Source organism: Triturus cristatus, chromosome 8 (genome assembly GCF_964204655.1).
Source record: "Triturus cristatus chromosome 8, aTriCri1.1, whole genome shotgun sequence".
Lineage (NCBI taxonomy): Eukaryota > Metazoa > Chordata > Amphibia > Caudata > Salamandridae > Triturus > Triturus cristatus.
Window position 1 is genome coordinate 702,480,229 of NC_140591.1, and position 27,988 is coordinate 702,508,216.

Sequence of the window (27,988 nt, forward strand, 5' to 3'; positions counted from 1 at the left end):
TATTTGAGTACGCCTGGGACCTTGCTTAGTATCTTCATTGTTATTCTGAAAATTCTTTTGTATCAATTATTCATCAGTCTATGCACTGAATCCATTTGTTTGAAATTGATCTAATTAAAAAAATTTAAAAAAATTAAACACTTATAAATTTGTTTTCTGATTATGCTCTGATTTAATTACTTGCTTTTTCCCTTTTGTCTTAGTCCTAGTGTTGATCTATTTAAAAACGATACATTGTACGTTTTGAAAATCATAGGTAGAGACCCTTTCTTTGTATTCATTTTGTCCTGAAATGTCCCCGCACTCTCAACGGTGCTTCTTGGCCATAAGCAAACACTGTTATCATTGACGGATGTAGAGTCGGTTTCGGGTGCATCGTGCTGTACAGCGTGGCAGCCATGATGTTGATAGTGGCTCCGGTGTCCACGACTGCGGTGACGTCTTGCGACCCTACCCGGATGTTGCACTGTGGTAGGCGTCTTGCTTTGCGTGTGGCGGTACCTATCATATGGATTTTGTGCACCACTCTCTCCTCTTCTTCATCGTCATCCATGTCGCTTGTTACCGGCTCTCCTTCCTTGATGGTGTTCGCGACCGGACGGGGCCTGCGGTACCTCTTGGACCGGCATACCTTTTCGAAGTGATTGAAACGCCCGCACCCCGAGCATTTCTTCCCTCTCGCCGGACACTCCGCCGCTGCATGTGGCGGTCCCCCGCAGTACCCGCACGATTTTGGCTGTTCTGGAGCAGTAGCTACCGCCCCTTTCTTGCCCCACTTCTGCGTGGGCCTTGCAGACACCGCATTGACGGGTCCAGTCTTCACTGGCGCTTGAAGGGCCGCCTCCATGTGCGCCGCCCGTGCTTTCGACAGCTCTTTGGTCCGACCCATCATCAAGATTTCCGCCAACGGCTTACCAGATTCTTCCAGTATGCGCTCGCGCAATTTGGCTGATGCGCATCCCTGGATGATTTGCCCTCTGATTTCTTCCGTCTCCTCCCAGAAGCCACACATGGCCGCTAGGTTCTTTAGGCGGGAGTGAAACCTATCCAACGATTCTTCTAGAAGTTGGCACGCTTGTCGGAATATGAACCGCTCATAGTCACGGTTGGCCATCGGTTCGAAGTGTTCATTCAGGGCAGCTATCAGCGTCAGGTGTGTTTTGGGAGTGGCTTCTGCGAGCGTCTTGACAATATTGTTAATGTCTTTCCCTCCAAGGTGGATAATCATCGCCCTTTTTTGGTCTCTATGGACTTTGGTAGCTTCGAAGAATATGAGCAGCCTATCTTCCCAATCTTTCCATCTGGCCGCCACTGAAGACGGTGACCCCTCCACTATGAAGGGTTCGATAGGTGGTATGGTTGCCATGGCTGGCGTGGCTCTCAGTGCGTGGTTGCCCTCAGGCCTCTGCGTGTGTTGCTCCTGCCAGGCGAGACCTTACGGTCACTTGGGTGTTCTCCTCCCTTTGCACCCCCTTGATAAGGGGACCAGTCCTCCTGAGTAATGCAGAGTGAGACAGGGCCACCGCCCTAGCGTGTGCAAGCAATGCTTTCCTTCCTTGGGGCCTCAGACACTCAGCCACCAGTACTCAGGGGCACCATCGAGGGGCTGGTTCCTTCCCTGCAGCACACGCCTCCTTCAGTGCACTGTTCAGCACTCACGAGGCATGTTCCTCCCCTGGGGCACTTGGCAGCCCACTCCGGGTCGACTCCTGTGTGGCAGCGCTTCGGCCTACTTGCAGGCCTGGGACAAGTGGCACACGTGACTCTCACCACCCCCGCGTTCACGATTGAGCCTGTGCACCGGACTCGCCACCGGAGCCGCCGACAGTCGACGGTGACGCTGCGCAGGGGCACGAGCGCCACGAGTGAAGGATCGCTCACGGCCCCCACACCAGCGCACCACGCGGCGGCGAGGGCACGCCCACCCTCGTCGCCAGTTTATGTTGTGTCTTTGGACACACTGTGAGCGCTTACCGTGCGATAGGACTGCAGGCCGCTGTGCTAGGAATGATGACACGGGGACAGTAGTAGTGACTTATGCCGTCCACCGCCGTAGCCTCAGTGGCGTACGCGCGTGCGCGACTTGCTTTTTATTTTACTCACTCATGTGACCTGACACGTACGCCCAGGCATATCGCGTCATGGTCACGACATCACAGGCCGGATTGATCACACACACATAACTAGTAAACTCTGCACATTTAATTGGAATGGTTGTGTTTCTTGCTTGTTTTAAAGAGATTTGCTATGCACCTGCTAAAATAGAATGCAAATAGTTTTATTTGCAACGGAGTGCATTCCATTATTTGACGAGTTGTCGTTGTGATGATTATCATATTAAATAATCGTGCCTGTCTGTACATGGTCCGTGGGAACAGTTTGGGTTCTGTTACCGCCACTTACATGTTTACTTACCTCACATAAGAGATAATCGCTAATACTGCAACTACTCATAGACCTCAAATTCACTTATGAGGACACATTTTGGGGAACAACAAAATGCGTATAAGACCTTTGTTTTCGTCGAATTAATCCAAGAATTTATTTATTTTTGTTTACATTTTTAACCTTCCATTTTCCAAAGAATCTAAAAATTCAACCATCTATTAATGGGACATACTTTGAACAAAATTGTTCACACCATTCATACAATCACTCCAGAAACTCTTGACACCATTCATAGGTTCACTCTAAACACTCTAATAGCACACACAATTCACTAATCACAAGCAGCCATTCAAAAACATACACATACTGAATTTGCAAAGTTTGGTTTGCAAACAACAGTAGAAATCTTTCTAACTAGACCACAGAAGAAATACTAGACAAAGTACTCTCTATATTGTTTATTTTTTTGAAACATTCAGAAATTCTTATGGTCGCATCGCAAGGTCTACGCGTTTCGAGACCCCTTGATTTCAGATAACTATAACTCGCGCGCCCGCAATCCTCTGCTCATGACATCACATTTTACATCACTCATGACAGTGGCATCACTCTTGACATCACTGATGACATCATCCTTGTGATAGAGTGGCGGTCGCGCGAGTTATAGTTATCTGAACTAACTATAACGGTGGAATTTCATTGGTTTTTTACGAGTGAAATATCCACCTAACTATAACCTGTGTGAAACCTATGGTTTTTTAAGTGAATTTGCAAAGTTTTTTAAATGCTGATTCCTAACTATAACGTGTGTGAAACCTATGGTTTTTTCAGTGAATTTGTACGGTTTTTTAAATGCTAAGTTATGTATGTATTTTTTTTGTTATATTTGTATTTTTCATTAAACTACGTATTAAAAAAAAATTCTTTTGTTATGGTTTTTCACCCTTTTCGCGCACCCCCGCGATTTAAAAAAAAAAAATTTCAAATGTTTTTTCTGCCTTCGGGGTCCTTCAGGGACCCCCTGACAATGGCAAGGGGTCAGGAACTCTCTACCCTGCCCCCTTTTCACGTTCGCCACCTTCCTTTTCCACTCTCGCACTGAAAACAAACAAAATGGCGGCCGACACTTCCTGATTTCGACCGATTCGAACGTTGACTGACATGTAACAACCAACCAGAATTACGCTTGCGCACGTTAGGGTGCGCGCACGGTGCGCGGCTATAGATATGTATGTGCTTTTAACTGCAGCTGTTGTGCAGCGAGTGCAGATCCTTCTTTTCCATTCCTCTGTTGCGGAGACCTACGCCTCGCGGCCCCCGCTTCGCGGGAGCCGCTCGCAGGCCAGGTCAATTTGCAGTCTTGTGTAGCTGGACCAACACCATAGTGCCTGGAAGCACCAACGCGGCTAAGCCGAGCCAGCATCTCATCAGAGGACGTGAGGCGGGACTGCGAGGACCAGCAGGCAGTGCGGCGCTGATCGGCCGCAGCTGGTCCTCTTCCCGCCCCTCCACCGGTCAAATACACCTTGCCGAGCGAGCTGCCTGGGACTCTCTTTGTCAGCTGTTGTGCAGCGAGTGCAGATCCTTCTTTTCCATTCCTCTGTTGCGGAGACCTACGCCTCGCGGCCCCCGCTTCGCGGGAGCCGCTCGCAGGCCAGGTCAATTTGCAGTCTTGTGTAGCTGGACCAACACCATAGTGCCTGGAAGCACCAACGCGGCTAAGCCGAGCCAGCATCTCATCAGAGGACGTGAGGCGGGACTGCGAGGACCAGCAGGCAGTGCGGCGCTGATCGGCCGCAGCTGGTCCTCTTCCCGCCCCTTCACTTGCCTCTTCCATATATTTTGCTGTAACAACGCGCACGCGGGACGCGCGCGGGGCGACTACCGGGGCGAAGACCGGGCAAAGAGCGGGCCGTTTAAGGCCGTTCAAGGACGGCAGAGGACGGCCCTGGCCCAGAACTTTTGTGTCTTCACCCCTGAAAACCAATACCCAAGATGTCGACCATACGCAATAGAACTAGAAGTTGCGCGAAAAAAGCTACGGCGGTAGCTCAGGTGACTGGTCCTATTGATCTCTTCATTTCACGCGTAAACGAGACTATTGACCAAAGTATTGTTCTATTGGAAAAAAGAGTCTCTATGGACCTTGCTAACGCTAGGCGTTCTTCCCTGGGCCCTTTGGCAAAGGCTAAATCTCCTGTTCCGCAGAATGTGAATAATTGTTCATTACCTATAACCGTGCCCACTAATCATGTTTCGACTGTACCGAATACTGTAGATCTATCGGTTGCCCCATCATACTCGGACCCGTCTTTAGAAGACCTGGAGGTTACACCAGATCTCGAAATATGTCAGTCATCTGACAAAGTGGAGCCGAGTCTGAATGGGCATAAGGATGCGGAAACAGTTTCTGTATCCATTGCTCCACGGGGAAGGGCTTCTAACCCCCATAAGGCCTTATTGAAGGGCAAAAGTAAAGTAAAAGCCACAGCTAGGAACCATAATTTGATCACCCCTACCCCACAATTGACATCAGGTATCCCGTGCTGGGTGCAAAATATGGTAAAAGACTTACAACTAGACCTAGAAGCCACTTTAGCAGCTCAAATTAAGCCTTTAATTTCTAAAGTGGATAGGCTTACTTCTCTAATACACTCCAAATGGCCACAAAAAAGGCAGGTACAAGTGCCTGTCCAGTTACAAGGGACCATAGAATCAACCCCTGAATGTCCAACGAGCACTCAGGCCCCCAATGGTGTATCAATTAAGGCTCAAGGTACTACAGTCCATGGGAACCCAGTTATACTTCCTAAGCCGCAAATAGGGAATATTCCTGCTCAACCAATAACTGCTCAGATTACAAAGGGGAATACTCCTGTCCAGGCGACTCAACATCCTGTTGTTGCTAATATTGCTACCTCCACTATCCAAGCTAAAGAAGTAGCAGGGAAACCTAATTTAACTTCTGCACCTCCCATTATAAATAAACCTGAAGGGCCCAAACTAAAGCAGACACGTTTTAGGTCCATAAACCTACCACCAGAGGTTTCCCCTTTTGTAGTCGTGCTGACGGCGGTTCCCCCATTGAAGGAGGGAGTAAAAGAATCGTTTACCGAGCTTAGGAACAAATGTGCTCAATGGCTCCATTTACATAAACCCCTACCTAACAACATGAACGGTGAAATTCTTACCGTGCGTAGAGGGGATTGGGTGGGCAGAAGCAAGAAATCAATAGTAGGGGATGTAATAACTGTTAATTTTAGGGATGTAGGGGCAGCAAGCTACGTGTGTAATGCACCCAATAGTGGTCCTGCGACCCAAATTAACCCACTTCCCTTGTCTTATTTTCTATCAAAGCCTGTACGACCCAACACTCCCTGCCCCACTTTTCAAAGCAATAGTGGACCTGGATATTTTCCACAGCAACCTGCTAAATCTTGGTTGCAACCACCTTATCCGCCCCCTTTTTTCCCACGTCATGTTAATTTACAGCAGCAGCCCCCAAATGCCCCACTTTTTCCTATGCATCAAGCAAAAGCCCACTGGCAACACCCTTTTCACTTTCCGCCACCTTTACCCCAGCCAGTTTACCAATGGCCGCAATCTTTTCAGCCACCCCAATTGGATAAATATTCTTGGCAACAAACGTGGCAGGACCCGCCCCACTCTCAAGACCCCATGTCCTCACAATTCGCCCACCCAAATAGATATGCCGTGCTAGATGAGGTAGACTGACTCAGCTCACTAGAAGCACTGGATCTAAACAACCCTAATTTTGAGATGGAGTATTCTTCTTTTTCCTCGGCCAAGCCCCCAGTTGTACCCCACGAATCTATTGCATTGTCATCATTAAGACCTTCCCAGCACATAGGTAATCAGGGTAGCCTGGATATATGTACAACTACTGCAAGCCCCAGCCTAAGTTCGGTTACCATCTTTCGGGAAGAGGGTCCTGCTTTATTATCACCAGTAAACCAGCAGGAGTTACCTGTTGCTGGTAATGCTGGGAAACCAGCAGGAATCTCTCTAATTTCCTGGAATATTGCTGGTCTTACTAGTAAATTGGGTACGCCCTTTTGGACCAGCTTTTTGGGCGAGGGTTTTGATTTAATTTTACTACAGGAAACTTGGTGTCTAGACCCTATTAATATTGAAGGGTATGTATCTTTTTGTCTCAGAGCAACCAAATCTAGCTCGGGTAGGGCTAAGGGAGGCCTTTTATTGTTAGTGTCAACTAAGCAGCGTGACTTTACGGTCAAATATAGTACAACCGTGGGGACGCACAGCCAAGTTATAAGGGTGGAATGCAGAAAGAACATTGACTTAGTTATTGTTAATTTTTATAACAACATTTTTGACGCAACCAGGGGGGATATTTTACTGCCTTTAGAAAAGGAAATCATTAAAGCTCTAGATATCTCGAAAAGAAAGGCTGAGGTGGTATGGGCTGGGGATTTTAATTTGCAGCCTTGCCATCTATCTAACGGGAATATCTGTGGCTTTGATGTAGCAGTAAATAGTCATTGGAGAGATCAGGGGGGGAAGGAGGATTCCCCCCATTTCCAACACTGCAGTTACGGTTCTACCCTAAATAATATGCTAGCTATGCTAGATATGACCCTGTTAAACTGCAATGTTAACAACCGGGCAATAACATGCCCTACATTCACGGGCAGAGATGCAGGTTCATTTATTGATCATATCTTGTTGTCTAGCAGTGGAGACTACACTGATTTATATGTGAATGAAGAAAGTCTCAGTGACCATAATAGCCTACGTGTTACCCTCTTGGGGCATGGCACCTCAACAGTTTCAGGTGGTAAATGTACAACCGATATAGTGCCTATTAGACCAAAGGGCCTTAGGGTTAAATGGACCGGTGCAAATTCCAAAGTTAAGCAGAAGGAGGTTGTCACCCAATGCAAGAATCAAATTAGTTATTGTCTGGATGATGACAGTGATTCTGGCTGTTTAATAGAATGTTTTGTATCTTTGAACATCATTATTGAGGGTGTCTTCACTAAGACCCCGTCAGCCAATAGTGGTCAAAAACAGGGGTGGTTTGATAAGACATGTATTGTCGCCCTCCGCAACCTAAAGAATGCGCTAGGCACCAAACCTCGTGTTAAGAATGTGATACAACACCTCAGGGCTAGTTATAAATTAGCCATTAATAAAAGGAAAAGGGTACTACAGTCTGAGGCGTGGGACAAGCTGAGGGAGGCTGCTGAAACTAAAAACAGTAAACTCTACTGGGAAACGATTAATAGTCCGTTTCTCAGTAGAGAAAATGTTCCAGAACTGACCTCATACGTGGCTTGTAGCGACTGGGTTAATCATTTTTCTAAAATATTTAACCCTGGAGGACCAACTTCTGAGTTACCTCCACCAGATATAAACCCATGGTTGCCCCTTTCGTTGGCTATAACATTGGAAGAATGTCAGGAAGCAATTTCTTTGAGTAAAGGAGGCAAGGCACCTGGCCCCGATGGGGTCCCGCTGGATTTATATAAAGATGAAACAGCGTTATGGGCCCCCATTTTGACAAGGATTTTTAATTGTGCGGCTGAAAATGAATTCCCTACTACCTGGGGTCAATCGATCATCATTCCTTTACATAAGAAGGGCGATAAGTCAGAGGCCTCTAATTATCGCCCAATTTCATTACTGGATGCTTCTGTAAAGGTGATGAGCAGGATTTTGCTGAAGAGGCTAGAAGACTGGGCAACTGATTTTAACATCTTAACTAAAGTCCAATACGGTTTCCGCAAAGGTCTGGGTACACTGGACCAATGCGTAAATCTAGACCTTTTAATTAGTAAATATACTGTGGCCAAAAGTGGCAACCTCTTTTTATGTTTTGCTGATTTGAGCAGCGCTTTTGATTTGGTTAACCATAGTATTCTTTGGGAGGTTCTGCTTGATGCAGGGGCACCAAGGGAAATAGTGTATTTTTTAGCCAGACTATACGAAAAACTTTCATGTAAAGTCCGCTATGGCACCCTTGGCGAATGTACCCCGTTTTTTAAAGTGTCCCGGGGTATTCGTCAGGGTTGTGTTTTAGCCCCGCTTTTATTTTCCCTTTTTATTAATGGTGTAGACCGATCCTTGATCAACATTTTAGCAGATGCCCCCCTGATTGGTGGTAAACCTGTTCCGCTGTTACTTTATGCGGATGACGCTGTTCTTTTATCTCGAACACAGTTGGGCCTACAGCGCCTTATTGATAATTTCACGCAGTTTATACAAGCTAGGCAGCTTCGTGTGAATAAAACTAAGACATACGTAATGTCATGTGGTCAGGCAGCCAAGCAGGTAAAACATACTTTCTTTCTAGATAAGGAAAAACTGACCTCTGTTAAATCTTTTTGTTATTTGGGAATAACATATAGTAACAGTGGGTCCTGGAATGCGGAATTTGATGCCGTAAAAATAAAAATGTTACGGTCCACTAGTAGTATTTTTCGTTTTGCCTCTAAACTTGGCTCACGAAGTATCTATGATATGACGAACATATATAACGTATGTTGTGCTTCCTCTGCTCTGTATGGGGCAGGGGTATGGGGTCACTGTGAGGGTATTTCCCTGCAGAAGGAGGAAAACAAGTTCTTAAGGAGGTTATTATGTGTTCCCCCTTCCGCTTCCATACAGTTGATCCATGACGAAGTTGGGATCGAGTACATCTCTGACTTAGCAGCAGTTCGGCCACTTTTATTGTGGCGATCTATTTGGGCTAAACCGGAGACCCGATTCACTCAGGATATTATCCTTGACTGTATAGGTTTGGATCATTCCTCACGGGTATTATGGTTAAGATACATCCATCATTGGTATCTACTTTTGTTCAACATTAATGTGTTCCGTGAGCCGGAAAAGGTTGTATCCATTTCAAAAAAAGAAATTAAGATAACGTTCCTTAACTTTCGTAAGGCTGAGCGAGACAAAGCTGTTGGAAATCTTGCTACTTTGAAATTTTACAAAGATCTAAATTTAGCTCCTGGACTACAATCCTATCTTGTATTTGTGACCCGCCCTTCCCACCAGTATGTATTAACACGGGTCAGATTGGGTATAGTACACCACTTGGTTGCTTTTCCAAACACAAAGACTAGTTCAAACACACCTTGTCCGTGTGATGGTACTTCTCGTCAGAGTAGTTGCCATTTTTTACTTTTTTGTAAATTTTATAAGTATTTTAGGCTTAAATACCTTAAACCAATTTTTATTAAATACAACATCTGTACCACACAAACAGCATTGATATTTTTATCTTTACTAGTGAACGAGGAGATTTGTTTCTTCTTGGCTACTTTTATTTTAAAATGTACAGCTGCCAGGAAAAGTATTGTACTTTAATGTTGTTTACTGACCTGTCTGTACTTGTGTTATACAGCTGCCAGGATTTATTCATGATGAAATTAATGTTATTATCCCTGTCTGTATACATATGTTTTATTTCTCTTTGAATTTTATATCCATGTCTGTATTAAGGTATTTATCCAGTCCCCCACAGTATTGAATGATTATTTAATAATTTTAATATACAGTTCCCAGTAAAGGCCTAGTAAGTAATTTTTTCTGACTCCCAGTTAGTCTATGTAAGATCGTCGTGTATTTTATAAAAACATGTTGATCTATAGAGGCATGATTACTTTTCACTTGTTGCACTTTAGCTTTTTCCATTTTTTTAGGAAAGATTATTTGATGGTTTTAATATTTCAATTGTGTTTTTGCTTGTATGATTTGTATGTACAAATCGAATAAAAGCTTTTGAAACGAAACGAAATGAAACTGCAATTTTCTCAGGAACTACTGAAAAGATTGACTCCATATATGCAAAAGGCACATCCCTGACCTGAGGACTACCTCTTTGCCAAAGTAATTCTGTTCAGCCGTTCGGGCTGTACCTTCGACTAAAGGTCCTATGGGAACATGCATGGGGAAAACGTGTTTTGGGACCCCCTTTTTTCTTGGCCCCCGCTTGACGAATCCCCCCGAGACTTTCAGGGTAGGAGCTGAGCGGAGCGCCCCATTAGTTTTGAAAATTTCGCGAAGATTCGTCAACCGGCGCCAAAGTTATTCAAAATAGAATTTTGAGATTTCCAATGGAAACACGGTCCTAACTATAACTATCTACTGGCGACTGCCAGTAGATAATATATATATATATATATTCAGGAATATAGCAGCAAGGTGAAGGATTAGGGGAGCTGCTCACCACCCTCCCGTGAACAACCAATGGCAAAGCATGGGGAAGGAGCATGCACCACCCACTGGGGCTAGTACTTACATTGATTGTCTGCTCCGTACGGACTTGCAGTGACAACTTTGACTATGCTAATATGCCCGCGATGCCTTAGCCAATGGAAGAAGGGCATTGACGTTTTAAAAAGGAGGGCGGGAGAATCTACTGAGACTAGCGGCATCTGAGGAAGTTTATTAAAACGAAACGCGTCATGCCGGATTTTGAATTAAAAGCAGCTCTCCCTGAAACCCTGTGTGTGCTCGACTTCTTGGTGAAAGCAAGGGAGTTTGGTCTTGATGTTTAGAGTGCAGCCATCAGCACTCAACGAGCGCCCATCTTTAAAGAGGTCCGGCAGATTTGTGGCAATCTGTGGTGTAATTAAAAACTTTTTGGTAGATGCCGGAACCCCGCTTCCCTGCAATGTGTGCCTGATCATCTCTGATGAAACTGCGACTTCGCTGGACACTGCCGCCTACATAGACGGTGATTACAGGTTTATCTTCAGGAATATAGCGGCAAGGTGAAGGATTAGGGGAGCTGCTCACCACCCTCCCGTGAACAACCAATGGCAAAGAATGGGGAAGGAGCAGGCACCGCCCACTGGGGCTAGTACTTACGTTGATTGTCTGCTCCGTACGGACTTGCAGTGACAAGTTTGACTATGCTAATATGCCCGCGATGCCTTAGCCAATGGAAGAAGGGCATTGACGTTTTAAAAAGGAGGGCGGGAGAATCTACTGAGACTAGCGGCATCTGAGGAAGTTTATTAAAACGAAACGCGTCATGCTGGATTTTGAATTAAAAGCAGCTCTCCCTGAAACCCTGTGTGTGCTCGACTTCTTGGTGAAAGCAAGGGAGTTTGGTCTTGATGTTTAGAGTGCAGCCATCAGCAATCAACGAGCGCCCATCTTTAAACAGGTCCGGCAGAATTTGTGGCAATCTGTGGTGTAACTAAAAACTTTTTGGTAGATGCCGGAACCCCACTTACCTGCAATGTGTGCCTGATCATCTCTGATGAAACTGCGACTTCGCTGGACACTGCCGCCTACATAGACGGTAATTACAGGTTTATCTTCAGGAATATAGCGGCAAGGTGAAGGATTAGGGGAGCTGCTCACCACCCTCCCGTGAACAACCAATGGCAAAGCATGGGGAAGGAGCAGGCACCGCCCACTGGGGCTAGTACTTACGTTGATTGTCTGCTCCGTACGGACTTGCAGTGACAAGTTTGACTATGCTAATATGCCCGCGATGCCTTAGCCAATGGAAGAAGGGCATTGACGTATTAAAAAGGAGGGCGGGAGAATCTACTGAGACTAGCGGCATCTGAGGAAGTTTATTAAAACGAAACGCGTCATGCCGGATTTTGAATTAAAAGCAGCTCTCCCTGAAACCCTGTGAGTGCTCGACTTCTTGGTGAAAGCAAGGGAGTTTGGTCTTGATATATATATATTTGAATATGATGCAGGCGGCGATACGGGACACTTTGTTTCCCTTTGGAGAACTTTCATGTTTCATTGACGGCGGCGACCCACGTGGGTTGTAATTTGCACTACCAGTCCCATAATGCTTTGTTTTGCTATGAACTGCTGTTTGATGGAAATAAAAGAGGGGATGTACTGGTAATGCTGCGTTGGCCGTCATTGAAATACAGGCTGCTCATGAGGAAGGGCGCAAGCCCGAAACGCGTCGAGCGGCAGAGAAGAGTGAGGGCTGTGTCTTGGGAAACTGCCTGCATGGTGAGCGGATGCCTTCTTGTGAGTGCAAGTCCACTTAGGGGCAACTCTTTCTTCCAATTGAATGTGGCCTGCCCGGTCACGGACGAGCACCACCGCGGAACCTTAGCGGACTGGTGCTGTTTTTTGACAGTACGAACGGCGCAGGAGGTGCTTTGAATATGATGCAGGCGGCGATACGGGACACTTTGTTTCCCTTTGGAGAACTTTCATGTTTCATTGACGGCGGCGACCCACGTGGGTTGTAATTTGCACTACCAGTCCCATACTGCTTTGTTTTGCTATGAACTGCTGTTTGATGGAAATAAGAGGGGATGTACTGGTAATGCTGCGTTGGCCGTCATTGAAATACAGGCTGCTCATGAGGAAGGGCGCAAGCCCGAAACGCGTCGAGCGGCAGAGAAGAGTGAGGGCTTTGTCTTGGGAAACTGCCTGCATGGTGAGCGGATGCCTTCTTGTTTAGTGCAAGTCCACCTAGGGGCAACTCTTTCTTCCAATTGAATGTGGCCTGCCCGGTCACGGACGAGCACCACAGCGGAACCTTAGCGGGGCTGGTGCTGTTTTTTGACAGTACGAACGGCGCAGGAGGTGCTTTGAATATGATGCAGGCGGCGATACGGGACACTTTGTTTCCCTTTGGAGAACTTTCATGTTTCATTGACGGCGGCGACCCACGTGGGTTGTAATTTGCACTACTAGTCCCATAATGCTTTGTTTTGCTATGAACTGCTGTTTGATGGAAATAAAAGAGGGGATGTACTGGTAATGCTGCGTTGGCCGTCATTGAAATACAGGCTGCTCATGAGGAAGGGCGCAAGCCCGAAACGCGTCGAGCGGCAGAGAAGAGTCAGGGCTGTGTCTTGGGAAACTGCCTGCATGGTGAGCGGATGCCTTCTTGTGAGTGCAAGTCCACCTAGGGGCAACTCTTTCTTCCAATTGAATGTGGCCTGCCCGGTCACGGACGAGCACCACCGCGGAACCTTAGCGGGGCTGGTGCTGTTTTTTGACAGTACGAACGGCGCAGGAGGTGCTTTGAATATGATGCAGGCGGCGATACGGGACACTTTGTTTCCCTTTGGAGAACTTTCATGTTTCATTGACGCGGCGACCCACGTGGGTTGTAATTTGTACTACCAGTCCCATAATGCTTTGTTTTGCTATGAACTGCTGTTTGATGGAAATAAAAGAGGGGATGCACTGGTAATGCTGCGTTGGCCGTCATTGAAATACAGGCTGCTCATGAGGAAGGGCGCAAGCCCGAAACGCGTCGAGCGGCAGAGAAGAGTGAGGGCTGTGTCTTGGGAAACTGCCTGCATGGTGAGCGGATGCCTTCTTGTGAGTGCAAGTCCACCTAGGGGAACTCTTTCTTCCAATTGAATGTGGCCTGCCCGGTCACGGACGAGCACCACCGCGGAACCTTAGCGGGGCTGGTGCTGTTTTTTGACAGTACGAACGGCGCAGGAGGTGCTTTGAATATGATGCAGGCGGCGATACGGGACACTTTGTTTCCCTTTGGAGAACTTTTATGTTTCATTGACGGTGGCGACCCACGTGGGTTGTAATTTGCACTACCAGTCCCATAATGCTTTTTTTTTGCTATGAACTGCTGTTTGATGGAAATAAAAGAGGGGATGTACTGGTAATGCTGCGTTGGCCGTCATTGAAATACAGGCTGCTCATGAGGAAGGGTGCAAGCCCGAAACGCGTCGAGCGGCAGAGAAGAGTGAGGGCTGTGTCTTGGGAAACTGCCTGCATGGTGAGCGGATGCCTTCTTGTGAGTGCAAGTCCACCTAGGGGCAACTCTTTCTTCCAATTGAATGTGGCCTGCCCGGTCACGGACGAACACCACCGCGGAACATTAGCGGGGCTGGTGCTGTTTTTTGACAGTACGAACGGCACAGGAGGTGCTTTGAATATGATGCAGGCGGCGATACGGGACACTTTGTTTCCCTTTGGAGAACTTTCATGTTTCATTGACGGCGGCGACCCACGTGGGTTGTAATTTGCACTACCAGTCCCATAATGCTTTGTTTTGCTAAGACCTGCTGTTTGATGGAAATAAAAGAGGGGATGTACTGGTAATGCTGCGTTGGCCGTCATTGAAATACAGGCTGCTCATAAGGAAGGGCGCAAGCCTGAAACGCGTCGAGCGGCAGAGAAGAGTGAGGGCTGTGTCTTGGGAAACTGCCTGCATGGTGAGTGGATGCCTTCTTGTGAGTGCAAGTCCACCTAGGGGCAACTCTTTCTTCCAAATATATATATATATATATATATATATATATATATATATATATATATATATATATATATATATATATATATATATATATATATATATATATATATATATATATACCGAGGTGTATTGAAGAATGAGTAGGTATATGAGTCTCTGAATGGATGATTTAGTAGGTGCGTGACTGACTGTATAAGTGAGTAAATAAATGTGTCTTACTGAATGCATGTATTAGTGACTAAACTGTGTGAATGTCTGTATCAGTCTGTCAGTTGGTGTGTAATCGGCTGCATGGGTTGGTGAGCAGCTACATGAGTGTCTATGTGGGTTATTGATTGGTTGTCTGAGTATCTGTATGGGTGCCTGAGCGTCTGTGAAGGTGGGTATGGGGTGTGTGACTCTGTGCATAGATATGTGAGTGGGTGATTCACTGGGTGTGCTGGTTCATGAGTGCATCTGTGAAGGGCTGTATGGGTGGGTGAGTGTTTGTATGGGTGTGTTGGTGAGTGAATGGATATCTCAGTGGTACATGTGTGAGTAACTACATGTATGAAAGAGTGTTGGACTACAAAAATGACTATATGTGAGAGTGAGTGATTGTGAGAGTGGCTGTATGGATGAGTGTGTGCTTGGGTCAGTGATTGTATAGGAGAGAAAGTATGTGTTAGTATCTGTATGAATAAGTGAATAAGTGAGGTGGTGTGTGTATAACTGTATAGATAAGTAAAGGGGAGTATGATTGATTTTTTGCAAGACTCGGTGTGTGAGTAACTCCATGGGTGTGTGGTGGTGTGTGAGTATGTGTACAGGTGTATGAGTGCATATTTCAGTGGCTATATTGATGAGTGACTGTGTGTATGAGTGACTGTATAGGTGAGTAGATGTGTGTATAGACCTATGAAGTGCATTCGTTTTGTGCATTTAAACAGTGATATTAGTGAAAAAAACAGTGTTTGTGAAAATCAAATAATTTTCTGTGACTTTACATTAATCTTCACCTCTACATTTGGGATTAAATCAAGATACTTTAGTCATTTTGGTTTAAAAATAAACCGCATATCCACATATCTCAAATTTGATTGTGCAGCCAACCCTCCAGTGGGAAAAATTGCTAATAACCTCATTTGTGAAATAACAATTATTTTTTCAATTTACAAGGTCTGTGGATAGACTGAAAAGCGTAGGGTTGGCCGGCTTGTCGGAAAATGTTGTTGCCTCAATAAAAAACAGAAATTGCAACACAAACTAGCCAGTGAGTGTGAGTGGAATATTTCCATGAGGAATACTGGATACAATTTAATAACGACTGGGCACCGCCGTCTCCACATATCGCACCGTCAGAGAGCGCCGAATGCCTGTGAAAGGGCCATCTTTGTGGAATTTAACCTCAAACCGACATCAGTGAACGCTGGCTGCATTTCAAAATAACTGTGAAACACCGCACAAAAGCCAAAAGGAGGAGGACGCTGAACCGAAAGCTGGAGGGCCACAGTGAAAGCTGAATCCTTTGATTATGTGAGTGCGCGATTAAAAGCTGTTACATTGTGACTGAAAACCAATTTTCAAGAGCTGGTTGATTTGCGGGAGTTTAACACGCAATTTAGAAAACGCAAGAGGCATTAACAAATATGTCCCGGACTGTTCTGCAGTTAATAAGGAATGCGTAGTTGAAAAGGAAACTGGCAATTTATAAAATCATAAGTCTACAAAGACGATAAAAATCATGGCATAATGGCAACACCGACAAGTACAACTATGAATAAAAGAGAGGCTATAAGAAATGAGATAATGGAATCATTCTTTGAAGAACAGAGTGTTCCAAATACAGGGAATGGAGCGCAGTCTACTCCACGAAATATTGACATCAGAGGCAAACTAAGATTGTGGGAAAGATTATCTAAAAAGGAAAGAAACAAATGGTGGAAGGTTACATCTCTGAAAAAATACCTTGAAGTTAAAAGAGTACCTAGGAGACTACGTATTAACTTAATGACTAATCATCAAGACACAAGCAATGATCTGCTGCACAAATGGGGTGAGCAGATTCTCAGATCGTCAGTGGGTCTAATGGAAATCCTTATCAAACATATTAAAATTGCACTAGAAAGAACAACAACACAATTAACAGAATTAGAGAAAGTGTTGGAAAGAATTGAATTGAACACTGAACTTTTGAAATTTAAACAAGACTTAGAACACCAAATTGAAAAACATAAGGAATCATTACAACTGCGCAAGCAGATGAAATTTCAAAAAGACAAGGAAGACTACTTAGAAGGGCGCATATTTACATATGCAAGGAAATGCGATCTCTTAAAACAACAAGACAAACTTGATATAGTCACAAACGCATCTGGAAGTCTGTCGTCTGTGACATCAACTGATGCGAGCGAAAAGGAGGGGCACGTCCTAAATGCAACTTTTTAGGGGAAATTAGGCTGGCCCTCCAGCAACGAAACTGGGAAAAGAGCATGGGAGTGCAATCGGGAACAAACAGAGGAAGGGTCGGGGAAAGAGGCCGCCCAAAAATAAGCCAGCACAAAGAGGCAAGCGCGACAACAGACCCCAAAGAAACAGGAACATGGACAAGAAGCATGAGACAGAAGATGACCTAGAAAACAACTCTCAAGAACTTTAAGTAATAAACTTATCGAAAAGAATAATAACAGAAACGGAAACTCAAGTACTGAAGCGTGGTCTATCTTTTTGCCCCAAAAGCGAAATGGACATGGCACAAACCAGAATAGATATATATAAATATATTCGAAAATTGAAGCTCGCAAAAATTGTCTAAATTTGGCAGAATATCAAAAACATAAGGAAATTCCTACAATGGAGCTAAGAGCGGCAGATGTAAAACATTTTGTAACACTGATGAAATTGGATCAAGATGCAAATGAGCAAATGAATCAATTGGAAATGTATTGTTCCCAACTGGGGGAAGGAACCAGCGGTAAAAAAACAAAATCTAAATATTACCCACAATTACCGACTGGTAATAAGATCGAGACCTTCCACGAAGCAGTAGTGAAAGACCTACACCAACTCAAAAACAAAAAACAGAAGTACAATCTAACATTGGAAGAACTAAATGCCTTAAAGGTGCTTAATACTGATGATGAAATTGTAATAAAAATGTCTGACAAAGGGGGAAATATCATCATCCAAGATAAAGAGCTCTATGTCGAGGAGGCTTACACACAGTTGAGCGATACAAGACACTACCAGAAACTAAAGGAAAATCAAAAGCCATCATACAAACATGATCTTGACATGAAACTACAGAGTTGGTTTGAAAAGAAACTCATAGACCAGGATGAGAAAAAATACCTCATGACGGAACATCCTATAACTGCAACAATCTATTTCCTCCCAAAAATACAGAAACATCCCACAAGACCACTTGGAAGACCAATCATTTATGCAAAGGGGTCACTGTTAGAACCAATTGCAAATTTTTTAGATGGTTATTAGGGGTGGGCGGAATTTGCGAAAGCGACTTTCGCAAATTATCGCAAAAATGTTTAAAATCTCCGCAAACACGCGGAAATATCACGAAGATGCGGACGTTTTTTTCCCGCCCGTTCGCGGTATTTTCTGCGTGTTTGCGGCTCGCCAACTTACCCATGCGGTTGCTTGCGAGCGCGGCCATCTTGTTTTCACTCTTCTCGCGGTGCATGATCGCGAGAAGAAAGACGTGATCGCGCGACGCATGACGTTACTGCGGGCGCGAACTGTCGCGAGACAGTGCAAATGGCTACCAACAATCCAACATCTCGTGGAGAACGCGACCGGATCGGGAAAACTTGTCGGCGAACGCGGGGATTCAGGTAAGGCGATCGCGCGCGCGCGATAATGTAATATTTTACAGCGCGAGTAAGAACCAAATTATCGCTAAGCTGTGGAATGCGGAAATTTTGACATTTTCACGCTCTCCGCGGAACGCGAAAATGTCAAATTATCGCAATTTCCGCGAGCGGAACAGAAATTTAGCCCAGGCCTAATGGTTATCTGTTGCAATAAGTAAAGGGATTAACATCATATTTACCAGACACAAGTGATTTGTTAAGAATTTTGCAAGAAATCACTTGGGAACCAACATACAAATTAATCACAATGGATGTGATCTTGTTATACTCCAACATCCAAAATACAATTGGCATGGCATCATGTGAGTATTTCTTGAAAGAACAGAATATCCATTTTGCCAACCACAATGCAATGGTAATGGAAATGATCGCGTTGTGTCTGACCCAAAATGTTTTTATGTTCGGAGATAACATTTATCGGCAGTAGGATGGGGCAGCAATGGGATTTTCTTTTATTCCTTGTTATGATTGTCTCACAATGGGTTGGTGGGAGCAAAAGGTGGCATGGAACCCAAATAATGATCAACATGTGGAGAAGATAATATCATGGATGAGATATATAGATGATCTCCTCATAATATGGTATGGTTCTGTAGAAGAATTCAAGTCATATTTCAACATCCTTAACAACACCAACACCAACCTTCATTTCACATACAACATAAGTGACAACCGAGTAGTATTCTTGGACACTGAGATCTACGTTATAGAAAATAAGGTGCATACAACATTACACCGCAAAACCACAGCAAGTAATGCAACATTACACGCGGAGAATTTTCATCAAGCCACGTTGATCAAAAACATTTCATATGGAGAGCTATTGAGGATACAACAGATATGCTTGGAGGAACACGAATGGCAAAAACACAGTAAACAATCGATGCTCAGATTCAGAAAAAGAAAATACAATAAAAACTAGTTAACATCTTGTCTAGAAAGAACCGAAAAACAGTCAAGAACTGAAATAATAAAAAACAAAACGACACAGCAGGACAATGAAGAAGATGTAATTCGACTAATCACAACGTTTTCCATGGAATCAAAACAAATTGAAAAAATCTTACGAAACAATTGGAATATCTTGTGCTTAGACCCCACTATTGCAAAAGTCGTGAGAAACAAGCCGAAAATGACATACAGCAATGCGAAAAACCTTAAAGATGAACTAGTTCACACTCACTTTGAAATGAAAAAACAAAAGATATGGTTGGACATAAAAGGATTCTACAAGTGTTCTACTTGTAAAGTATGTCAGATTGTGCAAAATACGAATGAGATCTTAATGGCAAACCAAAAAAAGTGGAAAATCAACCACCTAATTAATTGTAAAAGTAAATATGTTATTTACATAATCGAGTGTCTCTGCAAACTCAAATATGTGGGGAGCATGGTTTGCGAACTGAAAAAGTGCATTCTGGAGCATGTGAGGGCAACAACAAACAGGGATCGTAGTTATGCTGTTGCAGAACACATGGAAAAATGCCATAACGGGGACTGGAAAAAATTAAAGTTCTATGCCGTGGGATGGTCGATTGCCATGTGAGAGGTGGCAATCGAGAAAGGATTTTGAGACAGAAGAAATCGCAGCGCATGCTGTCGTTTAGAACTTTGGTCCCCTATGGACTCAATAAAGTCGAGGAGATGTACTCACATTTATAGGGTGTGATTCAATCAACCACCTGGACTCATTTTGTTAACATCATAGAAATGTAATTAGGAGTATCAACAAAACCTCAAAGTTTGCCCGAGTTTTGAAATAGGTTGCATTATATTAATCTCTCTTTACCCCTTGAAAGGATTGGTAGTTACAAATATATAGTAAAAGATGTCAGAATTGATAAAATGTGACGACCAAAGGAATTGATGAATTTTAAACACAAACCACAAACTAATTATAAATGTTCAGCCATGAAATAGATGAACATCTTGTCATAGGTTTTAACGGATTTGAAGTACGGCCCACTAAGGGGCAGGTATTGTAAATTGAAAGATTAATTGTTATTTCACTGCATTTCACAAATGAAGTTATTAGCAATTTTGCCCACTGGAGGGCTGGCTGTATAATCAAAATTGAGATATGTGGTTTATTTTAGAACCAGAAGGACTAAAGGTAAACATTAATATAAAGTCACATAAAATTATTTGATTTTCACAAACACTGTTTTTTCACTAATATCACTGTTTATATGCACAAAACGAACGCACTACAACCACCAGGATGCAAAGCGCTAATCAACCAGGATGTGATGTAACATCCTGTGGTATATTGAAATAGAGGTATAGTTTGAAGCATTTGTCACCCGTGAAGAAGGTCTGTGGATAGACGGAAACGCGTAGGGTTGGTGGGCTTGTCGGCAAATGTTGTTGCCTCAATAAAAAACAGAAATTGCAACACGAACTAGCCAGTGAGTGCGTGTGGAATCTTTCCGTGAGGAATACTGAATGCAATATATATATATATATATATATATATATATATATATATATATATATATATATATATATATATATATTAGAGAGAGAGAGAGAGAGAGAGAGATAATATATATATATATCTGCACACACACACACCCCCACATCTATATTATTCAGAAGTCCCTTGCACCGTCGGTTTGTCATTTTCTTCCCATATTAAAAGTAAAGCTCCAGCTGAGCACGGGGCTTGTAAATAAGCCCCCTAATGTGAAATGCTGGGGGAATTCACATGTAACCTATCCTGCAGGTCCAATAAATTCAGGGCAAAGGTGGACAGCAAAGCTTAGTGAATTTGCCCTGCATTGATGGCATATACACTGTGGGTCAATCAATGACCAGTCGAAAGTATTTTTCACTAGCCTCTGCAATGAAAATTACTGTGGCATTATCTAGAGCAGTGTGATGTTTAATCATCATCCAATATAATACAGTAATGCCAGTTCTAACCTTGGCTAATGCAGTGGTGTTTCTTAAAGGACTTGTAACTTGAGGAGAAGTTTGTATTTCAGGAGTGAGCCTGACACAAGCATTTGTCGGTCTTAGGATAACAGAAAATCAAGGAAATGGCAAACATTTGCCACAGAGATTCTCCCTGTATGCTCCTTTTTGATGAAAAATCTCAGAGACAAATCTAAAGATCACTCTAGACAGACTTAATATTAGTTCTTGCTGTGGTCACACAATTAGATCTGGAAAGATGAATTAATACTGTGATACACAAAGAGTAATGATAATAAAACCATTGCTGCCAGACACATCACAGTATACTCTCATGATTAAATGCACCTGAAGGTGCAACATGACTGAAATTAATTTAATTCCAATTACATAAATATAATTTCTATCCTTTACTAAACATTTAAGTGATTGTGTGTCATGGTAAAAACTTCAGGTGTGAGGTGGGCAACATTTACATTTATCTATTTATTAATTCATGTAGCATTATATAGCATTGTGCATCACCATTTAATAGACCTAGGGCATTAAAGAACATGGAATGGACAAGTGTTTCTGAGATGACTTATTGCAGGTACACGTTCATTTCAGTTTTGTGAAGTACAGCTTTGGAAATTACCTTGAATTATTCACTTTTTCAATCACATTAAGCAAAACAGTAATTTGTAGTGTACGAGTTATTTGCTGGTTAATTAGACAATTCATGTGAGTTGTATTAATTGCTGCTACTTGACCATTTTAATCTATTGTTTTTCCCACTAGGCAATGTTCACTGCCTGTGAACTGGGTATCTTTGACCTGCTGCAGGAGTCTGGTGCTCCCCTGTCCTCGGCTACAATTGCTGAGCGTCTGAATGCCAGTGCCGATGGGATGGAAAGGTTACTCTGCACATGTGTGGGATTAAAGCTCCTAGAAACTGAAATGAGCAATATGGAAGGTAAAACCATTAAGATCCAAACCTTTATCAAATCAGACATTGTATTACAATGTAATTCAAAATATAGGAATTTATGATCACCTGCTGTAGTATTCTTGCAGGGGCAGATCCTCCGTTATGGCAGAAGAGCGTCGTCCCACTATTCAGTAAGCCTAGGTGGAGTTTGTGGAGTTCTGCTACGTGTGTGAGAAAGTGGCTCTGTATATACTGTCCCTTAATAGGTACAGGGTGTTGAGAGTCCACAGTCCTCCAGGGTTTGGCAGAGGCTAAAGTTAGATATAACCTTACTCTCTAAAGTGGTAGCTTGGTCGAGCAGTAAGGCAGTATCAGAGGACAGTATAAAGCATTTGTTGTACACACTCAGTCAGCAAATGGTCTCACACACTCAATAACTGAACTCTAGGCCAATGGTTATATATAAAAAATATATGCTTGTTTTATTTTAGAACCACACTTGGATTTAAAATATACTTTCTCAGAATGAGATGTTTCATATAAATACTTTTGCAATATGCAATTGACTTTTGTAAACAGTTACAAGTGTTTGCAATAGGCAACTCTATTTTAAACACAACAATGCATTGAGCTCAATAGAAAATTCAAGTTATTTGCAACAGATTACTTTTTAGATTACTTTTGGAATTCCAGGACTGGATCCTAGATTCAGTCCTGGGTCAGTACTCAGAATCAAGTGATGAAAGTCGACTTAATTACTGTAATGATTGTTAAACAATATTTAGCTATTTTTAAAGTTGACACTTAGAAAATATTTCAAAGAAAACAGTCAATGATTCCCTATGGAAGAAAATTCAAGTTCCAGGTACAGTATGTTCTCGTTACTTTTGTAATCCAGTACTGGGTGCCTAGACTCAGTACTGGGACCTTTATCCAAAACAGGTAAGTAATTACGTTTTCAGATATTATACGATTTTTGAAGAATATTTAAAGATTGCAGAAATCAACACAGAAGAAATTTCACAGAAAAACAGTCAATGATTTCCTATGGAAGAAAATTGGGTTACGGATAAGTACAGTTGTAAGTATTTTTCAGAGTCAGTGCTGGGCACCAAAATCCAGCACTGGAGCTCACCTAAGAGCAGGTGAGTAATTTCGTTTTCGTTACTCGGCTGATTTTTGGTGAATATTTTAAGATTTGAAAAGTCCACACTTAAAAGAAATTTCAGGAAAAAGCCAGTCAATGTTACCCTATGAGGAAAATAGAGTTATCAGTTTAAGGGTAAGTACTCGACTGGCAGAGTTGAGGTTCTGGGCATAGACTCAGGGGTCCCCCAGGGTCAGGTAGCTACAGTTGGTTCACCCTCAGCGACTCTAGGGCAGCCGGGTGCAGAGAGAGTTAGGCCCAATGTTATCCTATGAGGGATAGGGGGGCCTTGGTTGGTGGCTGCTGACTGGCAAGCCACGTGGCTGTGGGAGCTGGGCTCCTGGTCACTTACTCAGGGCAAGTGGGGAAGTACGTAGGTGTAGAGTTTTCACTGCCAGGGCCACTCGGGCGGCTGGGTGCAGGGTGCTTTTGAGCCTTCGGGCGCTCAATTGATTTCAATGGGAAATCTCCGGTTTAGAAAAAGACTGCAAGCTCGGGGACGAGCACTCTTCAGGTGCCACCACCACTTCGAGAGGTAAGTTGGGTAGTTGGAGGATAGGTAGGTACCCGGGGATTGGGCACAGGGGGCCGTGGGGCGTGCAGGGGTGCCTTTTGGTGTCTGGAAATCTTACCCTCTGTTGATCGTGGTAGGGGGGGCACCTTGTTCTGAGGCTGCAGGCTTCTTCGGGAGTGTCGAGGGAGGTCCTTGGGTGCCGGACTCGGGGTCACAGTTGCCGTGGGGTCGCCCTCGGGGTCTTTGTTCACTCCGGCACTGGCCAGGCTTGGCTGGTGCAGAGTGTGCTGTGTTCGCGGTTCCAGGCTGCTGCCAGGGATTAGAGGTAGATTTTGAGGAGAGCCTCTACTCATGGGAGTCCCAGGGGCTTAGAGCCAAAAGGTCGCCAGGTCCTCCGGGGTTTGTGAGCTTGCTTGCCACAAGAGATGCCGGGTTGGAGCAGGAGCAGGTTCGAGGGTCGACAGGCCGGTAGGGCTGGGGCCAAAGCAGTTGGTGTCTTCCTCTTTTTAGCAGCTGCAGGGCAGGTCTTCTTTCTTCTTGCTCTTCTTTGTAGTTTTGAATCTGGAATCCGGAGAAGGAAGGTTCAGGGTGCCCTTAAATAATAGATTTAGGGGTGTTACAGGTAGGTGAAGGGCAGGGACCAATGGGTCCCTGTCCTGGGGTGAGTACACCCCCTATCCTGCCTCTCTCCTGTGGGAGGGGGGCAGTAGCCTAGTCCTGATAGGGTAGGGCTCCCCATCTTCAAGATGGCGAGAGCCCGGAGATGTGCTTCACCTCGCCTCCCCCACCTGAGGGGTGGGATTGGCAGGCTGGCACATCCCCTGTCCTTATTTGGGGTTTCCGGCCAAAGCTTCCCGCCAAGAGTGGGGGGTTGCAGTGGCCTGGGGAAGCTCACAGAGGCGGTATGCCTTTGAAGCTTCCCCCTGCCCATCCTGAGGGGGGGACCAAAAACTTCTGCTTCGCTACGCGGAGTTCCACAAGCGGCGGAGTGCGCTTTGTCATGCCTGGTCGCATTAATTTTCACCTCCGGGTGTTTGGCCTGAACCGGAAAATCAACACTAATGGCACCATGCACAGCGCAAAAACAACAATTGATGGACAGAATGCAGAACAATGTCATACATTCACCCCAGTACAGAGATCTGGGCCTAAATCCATCGTTTTTTTGCTCACCATGCCATTCCAGTTTGAACCCAGCCATATGCAAATCAGTCTTGACCCTGTGCCCCATGGGAACAGTCCAGCCCGAACTGCCAAGCCAGGTCCTCCCTGGACTGGAAACAAGCATCCTAGGACCGCTTTCGGGCTTTCAGCCCTCGTCAGCCACGATAGCTTGATTCCAGTGGCATGGAGAGCACGGGACTCACGTCTGAGCATACCCTTCCCACTCGGGGTGACAAATGCAAAAACAACAATTGATGGACAGAATGCAGAACAATGTCATACATTCACCCCAGTACAGAGATCTGGGCCTAAATCCATCGTTTTTTTGCTCACCATGCCATTCCAGTTTGAACCCAGCCATATGCAAATCCGTCTTGACCCTGTGCCCCATGGGAACAGTCCAGCCCGAACTGCCAAGCCAGGTCCTCCCTGGACTGGAAACAAGCATCCTAGGACCGCTTTCAGGCTTTCAGCCCTCGTCAGCCAGGATAGCTTGATTCCAGTGGCATGGAGAGCACGGGACTCACGTCTGAGCATACCCTTCCCACTCGGGGTGACAAATGCAAAAACAACAATTGATGGACAGAATGCAGAACAATGTCATACATTCACCCCAGTACAGAGATCTGGGCCTAAATCCATCAGTTGACTGTGGTGAGTGCTTGCAATGTTTAACACTCCGTCCATCATTTCCTTTGGTTTTTATCATGCACAGCGCAGCACAAGAGGGCACTGCTTCTTTTCTGCTGCTCAAGTAGATTTTATACTAGAGCGGAAAATGTTCTCAATGCGAACAGCAGGTTCCTCAATGTGAGCAGTCGCAACCACCTGAGAAATTCGACCGCCCGCATTGAGAAATCTAGCTGGGTGGTGGATTTTTCTCGCATTCGCTCGCCAACTTGACGTTGGGGAGAGCGAGCGAGAAAAGAATCTCACCAAGGGTTTAATTTTCCTTGTTCATGCTCTCCAACTTGACGTTGGGGAGCACAAGCGAGGAAAATATTAGTGGAATAGAGTTTTCAGAACTCTGCGTACTCTGCGGTGCAGGAAGTATTTAAAACTCCGCGAACGGAGCAGAGTTCACCGCTTTGGCTTACAGTTGAGTGGTAGAAGATTTAAACACATGAAAAATGTAATGAAAATTAAACAATTTTATAATCATTGTATTTTTCATCTGACCCCGCAGGCTGCCAGTTGGCTGTCATAGGGCTGCAGGGCCATACAATTTCATGACAACAGTAGGGAAGAGGAGTGATGGGAACTGCTAAGTGTGCATGCTACTTTTTCTACCCGTCCTAGGACAGCCAAACCAACATGAGCATTTTTCCAAACCGAGCTGTGTTGCACAGTTGGGTGGAGAAAAGGCACAGGCTCCCAGGTCCTGTTTGAGTGCCAAACCATGCCGCTCCCACTAATCCCAGTACTTCTCCCATGCTGGGTAATGATGTTGCCAGCTTGAGAGCAGAGCCAGGATTGGCATCTGGGATACTGTGCAATGTGCACCAGCCCGAGTCGAGGACCAGGAGAGAAGCAAGGCAGCTGCCGCAGCTGCAGGTAAGCAATGTTTTATTCTTTTATGTGTTTTAGATTTTTGGATAAATTCCATTGCCCCACCACTTCAGATTCCAAGCAGCTTCCACTGTGTGGTACTACTTTGCCTATGCTTAAAAGTCTGTCTCTTCTGTGTGGGGTTCTCCTCTGAGAGTGCATAGAGCTTCACAGACCTCGTTCTCCCTGTGTGACTGGCAAAGTGGAAGGGTCTGAAAATGGGAATATCTATTACAAATTGGGAGAAGGAAAGGAGATACTAAGGAGGGACACAATTAGGGACATTCAATTGTAAAACACATCTGTACTAGTGCACAGACTTACCCACCCAGAGATATTGCAAGGGAATCACATAGAAAAGAACAAAAGCAGAGAATAACACTACCAGACCAACCATAGCAACTACCAAAATGAAAGATAAATATAAGAAATATTGTCATATAACGTAAGGCATCGCATTCTCCCATATACATCACACTGTAAAAATATTAAAACAATAATTATAAAAAAAAGAAGAAAATACAAAAATATATTAATGCAAAGTAATAGTCTCTAACTGCTAACAATGATGACACTTATAAAAATCATACTATAAAAATACACCTAAAAGATGTAAATGCCTAGAAAATCAAAAACATCCACATTGTTAATGAATTTGAAAATAAAGACTTATCTCACATCTAGCACTACTGTACACATACCCAGACACATTATATCACACTTTATGTTTACATCTCTTGCAGCACAAGGGAAGAGCGTAAAGTCCAGGGTGCGGTCCCTATTTTAATGCTCTCAATAAACTTTATGAAGCATCACTCTATTTTAACTAAGCCTGGAAGAAGACATCATTTAGTGTTACCATACATTTCTGTGAAGTAGCTTGCATGTGTGCCCATGTGCTGTTATTGTCCCATCTTCCAGAAAACGTCATAACAGTATTTGAGACGGCAAAAACTTTTTCCACTAGTGCACCGTTTGATGGTAAAAAGTTAATGCAATATCAGTTGCTTTATTATATACTTTTAATTTGATATTTATCAGGTGTGTATTATTTTCCACAGGTGACATCTGTTTTCCTATGCCTATCAGTTCATAGTTCTCTGTTACATACGGTATGATGAATAACATTTTGGTAGATTTACCCCTAAAATAGACCCAAAATGTTATTTGTAGTAACTTTATGATAATATGTTGAGTTGTACATATTTCCCGTAGGCAAATGAGTGGGGGGAATACTCCTCCTACTAGACATCAATTTCCGCTCAGAATTGCCGGACTTCAGGTTAATGCCTGTGTGTAGGGGTAAATCTATATA

General features: G+C 44.1%; 1 protein-coding gene across 2 annotated transcripts in view; it reads left to right on the forward strand.

The window, feature by feature from the left end:
* LOC146802565 (acetylserotonin O-methyltransferase-like) overlaps nucleotides 1-27,988 on the forward strand; it is a 689,077-nt gene that overhangs the window by 142,806 nt on the left and 518,283 nt on the right. For both annotated transcript variants that reach the window (XM_085622124.1, XM_085622125.1), the window contains exon 2: nucleotides 22,171-22,345. In XM_085622124.1, coding sequence (XP_085478250.1) covers nucleotides 22,171-22,345 — 175 coding nt within the window. The remainder of the gene's footprint in view (nucleotides 1-22,170; nucleotides 22,346-27,988) is intronic.